The 13,899-nt window shown below is 40.7% G+C and overlaps 1 protein-coding gene across 5 annotated transcripts in view; it reads right to left on the reverse strand.

Moving 5' to 3' along the window:
* Nucleotides 1-6,016: 6,016 nt before the first annotated feature.
* Nucleotides 6,017-13,899, reverse strand: part of OTUD7A (OTU deubiquitinase 7A) — a 325,610-nt gene continuing 317,727 nt past the window's right edge. For all 5 annotated transcript variants that reach the window (XM_073586902.1, XM_073586903.1, XM_073586904.1 and 2 more), the window contains one exon: nucleotides 6,017-7,645. In XM_073586902.1, the coding sequence (XP_073443003.1) occupies nucleotides 6,218-7,645 (1,428 nt within the window). In that variant the 3' untranslated portion in view covers nucleotides 6,017-6,217. The remainder of the gene's footprint in view (nucleotides 7,646-13,899) is intronic.

Raw genomic sequence — 13,899 nt, forward strand, 5'->3', positions numbered from 1 at the left:
TTACTTCTGCACAAACAAGATATTGCAAAATGCTTCTTCTATACTGTGGTAACCTGTACTTTACTGCTTTACTGGGAACTCGTTGCCAGGTTTATGCTGCCTGAGTGCAAAAAAGTGGTGATAGAGAGCCCAATTCCAATTATGTGTCATAAGGTGTAATTTTATGGAAAGTACTGCAAGAAAGCTGTCAGATGTAGCACTGGACTCTTCTGAGTTCTGCTTGTGCAGTGGAGCCCCGAATATTTTTGAGCAACCAACTACCGCTACCCACCTTCCACTGACTGACCGCAAATGTGATATCCGCACTTACTGGAAAGGTTGTCAAATGCTATTAAAAAGGGGCTATAAACCACAATGTGACAAAATGCATATTAGGATAGTGTCTACAGTCAACATTCCACCATGGTCAAAAGAGGTCATCGGTGTTCTTTGTGGTTGATCATATATCACTCTGAGCCTTAAATGTAATGTTATAACAGAATACCTGCTCTGTACAACTTCAAAGCTTAGAGGACTATTCTCCAGTTTGGAAGTTATTCCCTAACCAGAGGATAACTTCTTGATAGCTGAGGTCCAACCACTTAGACTCCCACCGATGTCAATACCAAGGGCTCTGAAGAGCACACAGCTGGTGTCTGACACTCCCACAAGAATGAATGGAGCAGTATTGTACATAATCGACCTCTGCTTCAATCATTCAATCATACAAGGCTGAAGTGCCCTGGTTCTGGGGATTGGTGGGGGTCTCAGTGGTCAGATCCCCAGCAATCGGGAAGTAATTCCCAATCCAATAGATAGAGAATAACTTGCAAGCTTTACAATACCCCTTTATGGTGCATTTTCAGTAGCCGACTTTACAACATTAAATGACAATGAATCATGAAATATTTATTGATCAGTGGTTGCTAAATAGCCTGTTCATACAGAAAGACCACGCACAAGCCGCCACTGTTCTTGGAAGCGTAGCTCTTGCTTACTCAGAACATTGTGCTGTGGAGAACGTTGATTTTTTGGTTAAACCAAAAGACCATTCACCTGACCAATGAGCATTTTGCTTGTCAAGCGATTGGCAGCCTGTTTAAATTGTTGAATTATCACAAAATAAGTGTTCCTAGGAACACCCATTCATGGTGACCACGCAGGCTAAATACTCCTTTCACACAGAAAGGTTTTCTGTCTTTGTATTATTGCTATGTTTTGCTTAATGTAGGAAGTGATATTAAACCTAAGCAGAATTCTCCAAGGTAGACAAGCAAATTTCGGGTCACAAGTAATGGATTGGCTGCAAGTCATTCAGTTACTGGTTCCAAATTGTGAAGACATTTATAGCTGTGAGAGACAGAGAGAAGAGATTTTTTCCCTTATGGTGCACAGACTTGTTCAAATGGCTGCTCCTAACCTAAACTTCAGTACTCTGTAGACATACATTTAAGTATGTAATGATTTTTCCCTTAAAGTCACCGATATAAACCTGACTAGGGAGAATACAGACATATTGGGTCCTACTGATAATATGAATATATTTTCATATGCTACCAATTACCTAAATTGAATACTGATATGTGATATGCACGTTAAATCATGGTTAAGCATTCATCATACAGAGGATTTTGCAGCTTTTATGATCTACGAGCATTTTTATTTTGTGGTGGTTTAGTGTTAGGAGCAAAAAGGTTCCATTTGGATAAGAAAAAGCCAAAAAACAAACAAACATCCATTTGTAGTGTTTCATTACCCCTGCTAACAAAAATGTGCGAGTTCTCAGATGTTGAGCCCTAAACACAGCCCAAAGCACCGATTGACAGCTGTGTACACTGTGCATAGGCAGAAAGCTGTCAATCTGTGGTGGGGGCGAGGTTTTAGAGCGTTCATGAATATCAAGGACTACATGGCCGCAGGATTGTCTTCTGGTGATAATCTCCTACTGATAAAAGTGATTTTATCAAAATTACAGCAAAGCGGCGGAGTAAGTGACACATTGCTGGAATCAAGGTCTCTGTCTCTACATTATGCTGCTTTCAGAATAGGTGGCAAAATCTTGGAGACAGATTCCCTATAAATTTGTAGATAATTTTCTGGGAAAAAGTGGTGAAATATTTTTTTTCTAGCTGTGTAAATAATTATTGTGCAGCATTGTCCAAGTGATGCTATTTTTTTGATACTTCGTTATCTTATTTTGCTTCATTCTTAATATTGCAGCTTGGCTGCCCAGTGCCCTTGCTCTCGGGGACTCTCATGTCTAGTCAGATAAAACAGAAGAGATACAATCTGCTGAAAAAAGGGACAGTAGATACAGAGTCTATGATGACCCCTGTCCAGCACCGATAGTGTACAGTGGCCGCTAAATCAACAAAAAATGAACCATGATACTGGAGAGGAATGTGTCTGCATTTGTGTGGACTGCTTACCAGCAAAAGTGGTGTCACCAAGATGCATTAGGGGAAGAAAGTAACTAGAGGGGGCCGTATGATGCATTGGGCAAGGCTAGGAAACTTTGGGACCCGGCATTCATTGGAATCATACTTTGACTTATATAAACATTGTTGCAGATGTTGTCTCCTCTTTCATGGAAACAGAATTCCTCAATGGCAGTGCCTTCTTTCAGCAGCGTATTGTGCAGTTCCCTACCATACTACAAAAATTGTACTGGAATAGTTTTAGAAATATATCTATATATATATATATATATATATATATATATATATATCTATCTATCTATCTATCTATATCTATCTGTCTATAGATATATCTATATATATATTCAAAGTGTTGCCCGGCCTTCCAAATCCCCAGACTCTCAGTCTGATCAAGCATCTTTGAGGTATGTTGTCTCCTTATCCACACAACCAATGTCTAGAAACCACAGAACACCTTCAGAGGTTTTTTGGAGTTCACACCTCAATAGGTGAAAAAAGTCGTGGCGGAACAGGTGGGGTGGAAGGATATTAGGCTGATAAGATTGTGTTAGCAAATAGCCAAATGCTGGGCCCAATATATAATCTTAAACCCCCGTCTCACATAGTGAGATCGCTAGCGAGATCACTGAAGCGTCACCGATTTTGTGACGCAACAGCGACCTCGCCACATGTGACACGCAGCGGCAACCGCCCCCCCCCGCTGGATATCGCTGATCATGCACAAATGTCCTGGGCCATTTTTTCATCGTCAGTGTCCCGCTGGCCAGCTCGCATCGCTGTGTTTGACCCGACGAGCGACCTCATTGGCGACGCTGAACTCAGGGACGCAGGCGGGAATCGTCAGAAAAGCTGCTGTGTGACAAGGTACCAATGACCGCCGAGGTCGTGATATGGATCGCTGGATCGTTGCTGCGTTGCTGAAGAGATCTGCCTGTTTGGTAGCTTACTAGCGACCATTTAGAGACGCACTAGCGATCCTTACCAGGTCGTATTGTTGACGGGATCGCTGGTGCGTCGCTAAGTGAAACGGGACCCTTACACTATCATATAGGAGACCATGCTTTAATCAAGTAAGCCATGTAAGGCCTATACTATGTGGTCTGAAGACTTTTATTGTCAACAGTTGATGTAGAAGGAGAGCTTGAGCAGGGTCATCTAGACAGAAAGTGGCAATGTGATCTTGTGGATATACGTAACTTGCATCAGAAACCAAAATGTCCCTCATAGTTTGGTCTCAGGTGGGCCAAGTACCCCAAGAATAAAAGCAGCAATCTGTAGTAATGTGTGAGAAAAATCTGGTTGGTAAAGTTTCTTGAGGCATTCATGTTTTACGTGCACATCTATGGGCATTCATGTTTTACGTGCACATCTATGGGTTGGCAATTATACTAGACCATAGTGGTATTTAATATGTTCTGATCACACATTAAAACCAAATCTAGTATACATAGAGAAGAGATTCACATCATTACTGGCCTAAGCTCATACAATGGTGCAAACTATAAAAACATGGCATAGTTAAAACTATAAAAACGTGGCATTCTTCATATTAAATGCTGTGTCCATTTCTAAATAATAGACTATAAATAAGAGGAGATTTACCAGGCTAAACAAACCAGAATTATGGCTCAAATTCAAGCTTTAAAAACAAAAAACAACCTGGTGTACATCCATTGGACCACAGGTATTATGTATTTTAAACACTTTTTTGGGGCTCTCTTGATACAGGGTGACGATTTAGGAGGAAAAAAGCTTGACTTAAAATGCAACAATATTTAACAAAATTTTAACGCAAAGTAGGTCAACTACAGATGTGTAGCACAAGATAAAAGTGTCCAATATGTCCATAAAGAAGCACCAAACTTATCATACAGCATGAGCTACTAAGATACATTTGGAGCAATTTCAGACTGACAAGACCAAGGGTCCCTAACCTGTAACTTGAGGTCGCCATGTGACTCGCAGGCACGTGGTGTGTGGCTTACAGCTATCTGTCAGCTTGGTGCATTAGCACCAGGTATAGCAAACATTAAGAGCCGATCTCTAGATGGTGACTTGTGTGCATGGAAGAGCAGATCTGAATGGGGGTAAGATAGGAAACCCTGAAGCTTGGCATACTGCTTTGGTGTGATTTAAGTGGAAAAGCTTTGGCTGTAATAATACCAGTAATATAGGCTCTGAGTGTCACTACTATGAGTGGGGCAGGAGTTGGATGTGGCTCGTGACCCTCTCTCAGAGTTGAATGGGGCTCTCAAAGTCAGAAAGGTTGGGGACCTCTGGCCTAGACTAAGGTTACACTGTCTACATTAGAAATAGTAAATCTGCCCCAATATATTGCTTTCCATTGCTTTTCTGAACAAATTGTTTACCCCCTTTATAATAATTTGTGTAATTGGGCTTTCCATCTAAACACATTTAATTATTACTATTATTACAGCACCATTGATTTCATGGCACTCTACATGTAAAAAGAGGTATACATAATGAAAACAAGTACATTAATCTGGGACAAAACAAGTCACAGATTGGAACAGAAGCGAGGACCCTGACCAGGAGGGCTCACAGTCTACAAAGGATGGGTGAGGATACAGGTGAGGGTTAGTCACATATCCACTGGATAGGTGACTCATTTATGAACATTGCGGACTGACTGCTGGGATCCCCACAATCCCAAGAATCAGGGTCCTAATGAACTCTTTGGACATTGAGCAGGAGTGCACGTGTGTCAACTTTGCTTTTATTTTCCACTCTCCTCTAAAGTACTTACTGATCTTAGAAGAATCCTTTTTTAAAAGCGTTCTCTGCTGGGACAAATATTGTCAAATCCAAAAAAGAATATTCTTAAATCGAGTTTATGAAATCATGTGACAATGCAGGAAATTGCACGGATATAGAACACAACAAACCTTTTACCACCATTACCCCTGAAGACACAGATGTGACTTGTAAGAGGAGCTTCTGAAGGTGAAGTAACCAGACTTATACATTAAATTCTAATTTAGCATAGCTACAAATTAAGCAGTCACCCCTGGGCATTTTTTCAATGTCATATTTTGCTTGGATGTTAACCATGCACAAGACAATTACGAAAATATGTAAAATATGCGTGGAGTGACGGAACTTAAAAGGTGTACAAATGTATGCATATTTCTCCCAAAGAAACCAAGCCACGTATAGAAACCAAAGTGCATAAAAAACCATAGGCTCTTTGGCAATATACAACTAAAACTGATATTAGGAAAGAGTGGATTATTCATCACAGTGGAGTCAGTTTTGTTTGTGGTTTGAACCAATACGTCTCAAGCAAACAACTTGAAATCAGTGACATGACACAAGCATCAGATTTGCTATGGCTCATGGATCAACGATATCTCTAGTTCCTAGCAATTTGAGTGGTGATATTGCAACAAGCCACAAACCGACTGCTTTCAATGTGTATAAGTAATAAATCCGCTATAATGATCCTTCCTACTTACCTGAGTGATAGCAAAAGAAATCAGGCACCTTACTAGTAAATAACCACACATCATACGCAGCACTGACTGTGACATGACCAACCCGTTCAGCTTAATATATGAAAATGAATAGAGAAAGAAAAATCTAACAAAGGCTTTTTATTCCTTTTCATTCTGAGCAGTCTAATAAAGCTTGACCTGTATAACAGCAAGCGACTATTTTTTTCTCCCTTGCTCTCTAATTTGGCTATTTCGTTCCATTACAATTAAAGTGATTTCAGTACGGAATTTTTGCATGTAAAAAAAATGATAAATGGTCCAAGAGGTCTGGACCTTTCAATCAATTTAGTGCCTGTGCACTTTATTTTCCCGATCACGTCTTTTCAGTTCCTCTTTATAGCAGTAAGAACAGAAATTATCAGTCTCGGGGCGTCCATAGAAAGAGCAGTTCTCCTTCTTACACCTGCTCTGGTGAAGTGAATATATTGGGCATCCTGTAATTCTGCCTCTACTATTTTTGTCATTGTTCAACCATGTCTGCGAAGACTCCTCATCGGCATATTCTAAGCAATCTCTAATGTCTGTGGAGTTAAACCCATTTGTATATGTTTGAGATTTATGCTCTGTGGGTTTCTCATATGAGAGGGATTCCACTGTGTTCACTGTGCGTATGCCCGATAATCGAGCTGGACTATAGCTCTGTGAAGACAATGAACGATTCTGCTGAGGATATGTAGCACAAGTTTTCAAAGAGCCTACAACTGGCTTATATGGATCGTCTTGGAAGCTTGGTGACTTGGAGTTGACATCATGAAGATGAATAACACTTTGCCTTTGGACTGGTGGGGTATGGCTGTAATGAGCAGATACTGGCACGGGACCACATTTCTTAGCACCGTTGCTGGGTGAGGGATAGGAAGCTGGGGTAGGACTGGATCGATCTTTTAATTTTAGAACTAGTTGTGTTGTATGGCTTTGAGGCAAGATTGGTGATGCCCTATCCTGAGGAGATGTTTCCAACTTCTCTTTGACAAATCCTTCCTGATCTAGCTTCCTACTGGAAGCCCCATTGAGAACAGCTTTCTTCTCAGCTTCCTTTCTTTTCTGTTCCTGCTCGGCATTGAATCGTTCCTGGGCACTGGTCAAGTAAAAACCAATCATCTCCTCGTGAAACTGATGCCGGTGACTGGTTAGGAGGAGTCCAGCAAAGATAAATTTGCGCTCCCCTTGCATGGCAGCTCTCAAAATATTAAGGCTGAGTTTAACATCTGTGCTATATTTCCAGGGGTCTGACTTATTATCTAATAGTGATCTGTTTGCTAGCTTATCAATGGGTGATATGCTAGCTTTATCAGTGGGTGATGGAGTGGTCTTCTCTGAAGGCGAGGTGCTAGCAGACTGTCCTGACTCCTCTTTGCTTCCTTTGCGAGATTTGGACTTCTTTACTTTTTCAGAGGAGTCACCGTTTTTCCCATTGCCTGAATTTGCTCGGCTAATTTTGCCATGCACTAGGCCCCCTAGGCCTCCCATGTTCTTTTTCAATTTAATGCCCAGTGTTTTGCTGAGGCTCCCAAGCTTGTTTGCCACAGAGTCAGTTCTATTCTTTTCCTTTTCTTTCCTTTGTTTTTCTTTTTCCTTTTCTTTCCCATTTTTCCCATTGTTAACATTGGAATTACTGCAGACTGATTCACGGTCCGAGTCTACAGAGTCAGCAAGTGACTGGACGTCTTCTCCTGCAGAAGCTGTTGGAGATTCTGGTTGGGCCAATGGAGCCTAAAATAAAAGAGTATGCATTAAGTGACGACTGCACAAAAATAAAGCTTGTTATACATATATGACCAATTAGGAATGGTCAAAAGGTAACTTTCCCCCTAAAAAAAAAAAAACCTCACTGCACTCCGGGAGAAACTGTGTATAGTTAAGAATCTCTCTAAATACTCCATTATTACAAAAAAAAAACCCAGCAAAAACACACAATCCATAAAATGTTTTTCTTCAATGCTTTTTGTATAGCCGTACTCCAATAAATAACATACTGTAAAGTACAGAAAACAAAATATTCACCCTGATTAGGCAACAGTGACGTTATAGACGTTCCTCATCACTTCCGAATATGGTAATTGCCTAAGGAAGGGTGAAGTCCCAAAAACGTTGCATCAAGATGGAGTTTCTCTCCTTCCCATATTGATAATTCTGCGCCACATTTCTTGTCTTAGTACAACACTATTCTATGCCCTGTTGTGTAAAAATATGTGACCCTTCAGATTTTGTGTTATATTGAACCTGATGAAGAATCTTGAGTAGTCTCGAAAGCTGCTATTTGTTACCATCTTTTTAGTTTGCAATTAAAAGGTATCAACCACTGAGGACTCTCAAATTGTAATGTTTTTCTGATGTGCATGCAGATATAATCACAAAGGCTGATGTATCTCGCAAAAAGGATGCACCCACATGATATATAGGATAAAGTAAGAAGGCAGACGTAGCACAGGTGCAGAATACTGATGAACAACCAATCACCTATCATCCATTGGGAGGTGGTTGCTTAGTATTGTAAATGTACACAGAGAAGGCTTGTGTAAGATGACAATCACACATGCTAATGGATGATAGGTGTGCGATTGGTTGTTTATCAGTATTTTGAGCTACCTGCGCCTTTTATTTTAGGGATCAGTCTGCAACCTGCACTATATTGGCACGGTGACCATGTATTGTTAAGTATTGCCCCTTTCTTTCTGTAATATACAGTGGGGAAAAAAGTATTTAGTCAAACAAAGGAATTATACATAAGCCTAAAGGTAGAGAGGAAGGCTTAAAGTACTTCCAGTTGATGCTCGTTTTAAAAGCCATTGTTACCTCCTTTTTGCAGGTATATTAGTTTTCAGAAGTATCTAAAATGATTTGCCCCTCAGCTCATCTGCAGGTTTTCTTATATAGACTTACATTCAGGCACCAAGTGGGTGCAATTCACTGAAAGATTATCAAAATCCAAGTACAGTGGGAAAAAAGTATTGTCAGCCACCAATTGTGCAAGTTCTCCCACTTAAAAAGATGAGAGGCCTGTAATTGACATCATAGGTAGACCACAACTATGAGAGTCAAAATGAGAAAACAAATCCAGAAAATTATGATTATTATTATGCATTTATATAGCGCCATTTATTCCATGGCGCTTTACATGTGAAAAGGGGAAATATAGACAAGTATAATAAACATGTGTAAGACAAGGGACACACAAGTACATAAGGAGAGGGGACCCTGCCCGTGACGGCTCACAGTCTACAGGGATGGGTGAGAATACAGTAGGAGAGGGTAGAGCAGATCGTGCGGTGGTTCAGTAGACCGAGGATCATTGCAGGCTGTAGGCTTGTCGGAACAGGTGGGTCTTCAGGTTCTTCTTGAAGGTTTCCGGTGATGATGTGAGTCTGATGTGCTGCGGCAGAGAATTCCAGAGTATGGGGGAAGCACAGGAGAAGTCTTGTATGAGGTTGTGGGAAGAAGAGATAAGGGGGGAGTAGAGAAGGAGATCTTGAGATGATCAAAGGTTGCGTGCGGGTAGGTACCTAGAGACCATGTCACAGATGTATGGAGGAGACAGGTTATGGATGGCTTTGTATGTGATGGTTGGGGTTTTGAATTGGAGCCTCTGGGCAATAGGAAGCCAGTGAAGCCTGGCATAGGGGGGAGGCTGGGGAATAGCGGGGAGACAGGTGGATTAGTCGGGCAGCAGAGTGTAGGATGGACTGGAGAGGTGCCAGAGGGGAGGCGAGAGAGTAGGAGGTTGCAGTAGTCGAGGCAGGAGATAAGAGCATGCACTAGTATTTTTGTGGTTTTGTGGTTGAGGAATGAGCGGATCTGAGAAATATTTTTGTGTTTGAGGCGGCAGGAGGAGGCAAGGGCTTGGATATGTGGTTTGAAAGAGAGCAGAGAGTCGAGGATCACCCCAAGGCACCGAGGGTGCGGGACTGGGGAAAGAGAGCAGCCATTGACATTGATGGATAGGTCTGGTGGAGGGGTAGAGTGAGAATGGAAAATAAGCATTTGGTCATTAACAAAAGTTCATCTCAATATTTTGTTATATATCCTTTGTTGGCAATGACAGAGGTCAAACGTTTTCTGTGAGTCTTCACAAGGTTGGCACACACTGTTGGTGGTATGTTGGTCCATTCCTCCATGCAGATCTCCTCTAGAGCAGTGATGTTTTGGGCCTGCCGCTGGGCAGCACTGACTTGCAAATCCCTCCAATAGTTTTCTATGGGGTTGAGATATGGAGACTGGCTAGGCCACTCCAGGACCTTACAAATTTTTGCTCTAATAATGTGCAAAAAAGTTAAAAGACAAAAATTAAAAAATTTTTATTTTGCAAAAAATCAATGAAACACAAGGGCCCATTTTGAGGAATTTTGAGCAAAAAATGACAACGAATACCACAAGAACAAAAAGAAAAAGGGACTTAAAAATAATACAATCACTTGATTCAGGCTGATAAAATGACGAGTAGCATGAATCAGAGCCTGGATGCACACGGTATATTTTTCTTTGAAATATTCCAACAATTCGGAGTACATATGTGAGAGATCTGTCAGCCATCTAGAATGGCATGGGGAAAAGCTCTTCAAACTACATTTTATCTGAAATGCCAGAATGCTTCAGAGAAAACTATACCTGGCTGCAATCTTGCAGCCTGGCTCCGATTCACTACACCCCTGGTTTGGGCAGCATGCAATGTGAAAAAAATTGCCAAAAATTAAAAAGAAAAATACACGTAACAGAGAAACCGGATTTCAACAATAGGTCATTTTCCTGACGACACATTCATTTTAAAAATTTTGTTCATTATGAATATATTTCTTATGGTTTTTTTTTTTAACCACAAAAAAACCTTTTCCATTTTGGCTACTAATTTTACATGATCATTTTTGGGTAACGCAAGTATTTTCAATATAGTGATAAATAGTAATTTCAAAATAATGTAGAAGCTGTCCATATATATAAGAAAATAAATTAATAAGTCAATAATACATGTAAGAATCCACTAAAAAGTGATAAAAATAATTCCATTATGGCTCTTGCTCTAAACAAATATAAAAAAATAACTGCAGATCTATATAAAATAACTCCAGGTCACCTCTCTGCTAGCATTATAAAGAAGCTGCAGGAATATTTACATGCTCTTTTTCATCACAAATCTATACATCAAGAACATAAATCCTTAATCTACGAAATTGTATAAAGGGATAAAGACATACACACTCCTCAACATTGTAACTGCAACACCAAGGAGGAAATCACAGGATCAATAGACATGTTAATGATGAAAATACGGAAACAACATTTTTAAAACATCTCAATTTATTCAGTATTGAATATGAGCACTACACAAAGAAATCCCTGTACTTATGCACCTTGCCATGCTATCAATGAGATTATTAACGATTGTCTGAGAAATGTTCTGACACACTGAATACACATAGGCACGGCAATCATCAACATCCGCTGCTGGCTGCTCTCTTTGCAATTGCAAAACAATGATGTCCCAGGCTGCAGGCTGTGGTAGCACGTTTAAACATACAGTAGGTTGCTCACAGAAGCATGAGCAACAAGTTGGCTGGCCTTTATAGTGTTGAAAAAAATGGCTCCTGGGGCACTTTGGAAAAATGGCTATAGCACCGCTTCCATGATTAATCCATTCTTTGCTGCAAGTAAAAATGGACTTCACATGCCAAGCCTAACGCAAGGTCTACAAAAACTATTAAAAGGCATTTCCACGACACTAGGCTACAAGCCAGATGTACAGTTACAGATGTTCAAATGACATCATCCCACCAATTTTAAAAGGCTATCATGGTGCAGACCAGAACAGCAAAAGCGTCTGGAATGGAGGTCTGTACACGTCAGGGAGGAGTCCCACTTTTGTTTTAGAAGTAATGATGGCCCAAAATTAGTAGGGCAGCGCAATGAAAAGGAATTCACAAGGGAACATCATGCCGATCCTACTCTTTGGATTATCTTATTGGGTGGCATAATGTATGATACCTGGACACACTTCTTTCCAGATACTGTAAAAGCTTGGTGTGCATTTCATTTAACAAGTGGTATGGCAAACACTTCAGTGTCCTAAGATCGGTCTTTCACCACATCAGGCCACATGTTGCTTGTGCTACTGTGAGGAGCCTAAAGGACCTAAATGTGCTACCATGGCCTCCAGACTCTCTGGACTTGTCTCACATAAAGCACATCTGAGACATCCTTGGTCGGCAATTACAAAGCATGGATGCACAAATCCTTTTGTCTCTTCATGCAAACCCACACAGATTTGATGATGCTGAAATCACAGCTCTGCAGGCCCCACATCATCACTTCCAAAACTCATTGTTGTTCTTTATTCTGAAGAAAGCTCTTAATGACAATAGCTGTATGTTTGGATGAAACACATCATGCTTACACCCCTTTGAATTCAGACGGTGTCCAGCAATGCCATGAGCACAGAATTGTTTTCAAATAATTTTATTGTTTTTTTGGAAATAAACAGGGTAGGGAAAGGAAGGTAGGAAGGGAGGGAAGGGAGTGGGGAATAAACAACCTTGTACAGGTACGGAAAAAAAATTTAAAAACTAGAGAACCCACAAACAGGCATAGAATAACATATCGAATAACAACATAAAAGAAAAAAAAAAAATCGACAATCCTTATTATGGGGTAACATTCTTGGAAGGAGATACAGCTCCCAGTACTAAAGCGCCCAGGTTTAAACTTCAAAATATAGTGCCTCTTGTTAAGTCTAGTTGATATGAAATTTGTTGTTCCAGGTCTTCCATTTTTTTGAGTATTTGTGAATGTGATTGCTGTTAATTGCAAATCTGCGTTCTAAATCGCTGTGTTGGCCAATCTTGTCAAGTATGTCTGAAAACTTATGAGCACAGAATTGTAATCAATAAGTGGGACCCAATTACACCAATCTACTGTTCACAGAAGTCTGGCAAGAAGTGGTCTTCATGGAAGAATTGTGACCAAAAACCTTACCTTTCACATGGGAATAAGGCCAAGCGATTTACTGCATATACTCGTGTATAAGCCGACCCGTGTATGAACTGCCCCCTCCTAATTTTGCCACAAAAAACTGGGAAAACTTATTGACTCGCGTATAAGCCCAGGGTGGAAAATGCAGTAGCTACTGGTAAATTTCAAAAATAAAAATAGCTGCCAATAAAAGTAAAATTAATTGAGACATCAGTAGGTTAAATGTTTTTGAATATCCATATTGAATCAGGAGCCCCATATAATGCTCCATACAGTTCATGATGGGCCCCATAAGATGCTCCATACAAAATACACCGCATATAATGCTGCACAAAGGTTAATAATGCCCTCATAAGATGCTCCATAGAATAATATGCCCCATATAGTGCTCCATAAAGGTTATGGCTCCATAAGATGCTCCATAGATTATGCCCTAATAAGATGCTCCATATATTAAGCCCCCCATAAAATGCTCCATAGATTAAGCCCCCATAAAATGCTCCATAGATTAAGCCCCCATAAAATGCTCCATAGATTAAGCCCCCATAAAATGCTCCATAGATTATGCCCCATATGATGCCCTCATATGCTGCTCCACAGCTTATGCCCCCATATGCTGCCCCATAGAATATGCCCCCATATGCTACCCCATAGAATATGCCCCCATATGCCGCCCCATAGAATATGCCCCCATATGCCGCCCCATAGAATATGCCCCCATATGCTGCTCCATAGAATATACCCCCATTTGCTGCTCCATAGACTATGCCCCCATATAATATGCCCCCATATGCTGCTCCATAGAATATGTCCCCATATGCTGCCGCCATATGCTGCTCCATAGACTATGCTTCCCCATAGAATATGCCCCATATGCTGCTCCATAGAATATGCCCCCATATGCTGCTCCATAGAATATGCCCCCATATGCTGCTCCATAGACTATGCCCCTTAGGCTGCTCCATAGATTATGCCCCCATATGCTGCTCCATAAAATATGCTCCCAT

Source organism: Dendrobates tinctorius, unplaced genomic scaffold (assembly GCF_039654945.1).
Source record: "Dendrobates tinctorius isolate UK_male_01 unplaced genomic scaffold, ASM3965494v1 ptg000097l, whole genome shotgun sequence".
Taxonomy (NCBI): Eukaryota; Metazoa; Chordata; class Amphibia; order Anura; family Dendrobatidae; genus Dendrobates; species Dendrobates tinctorius.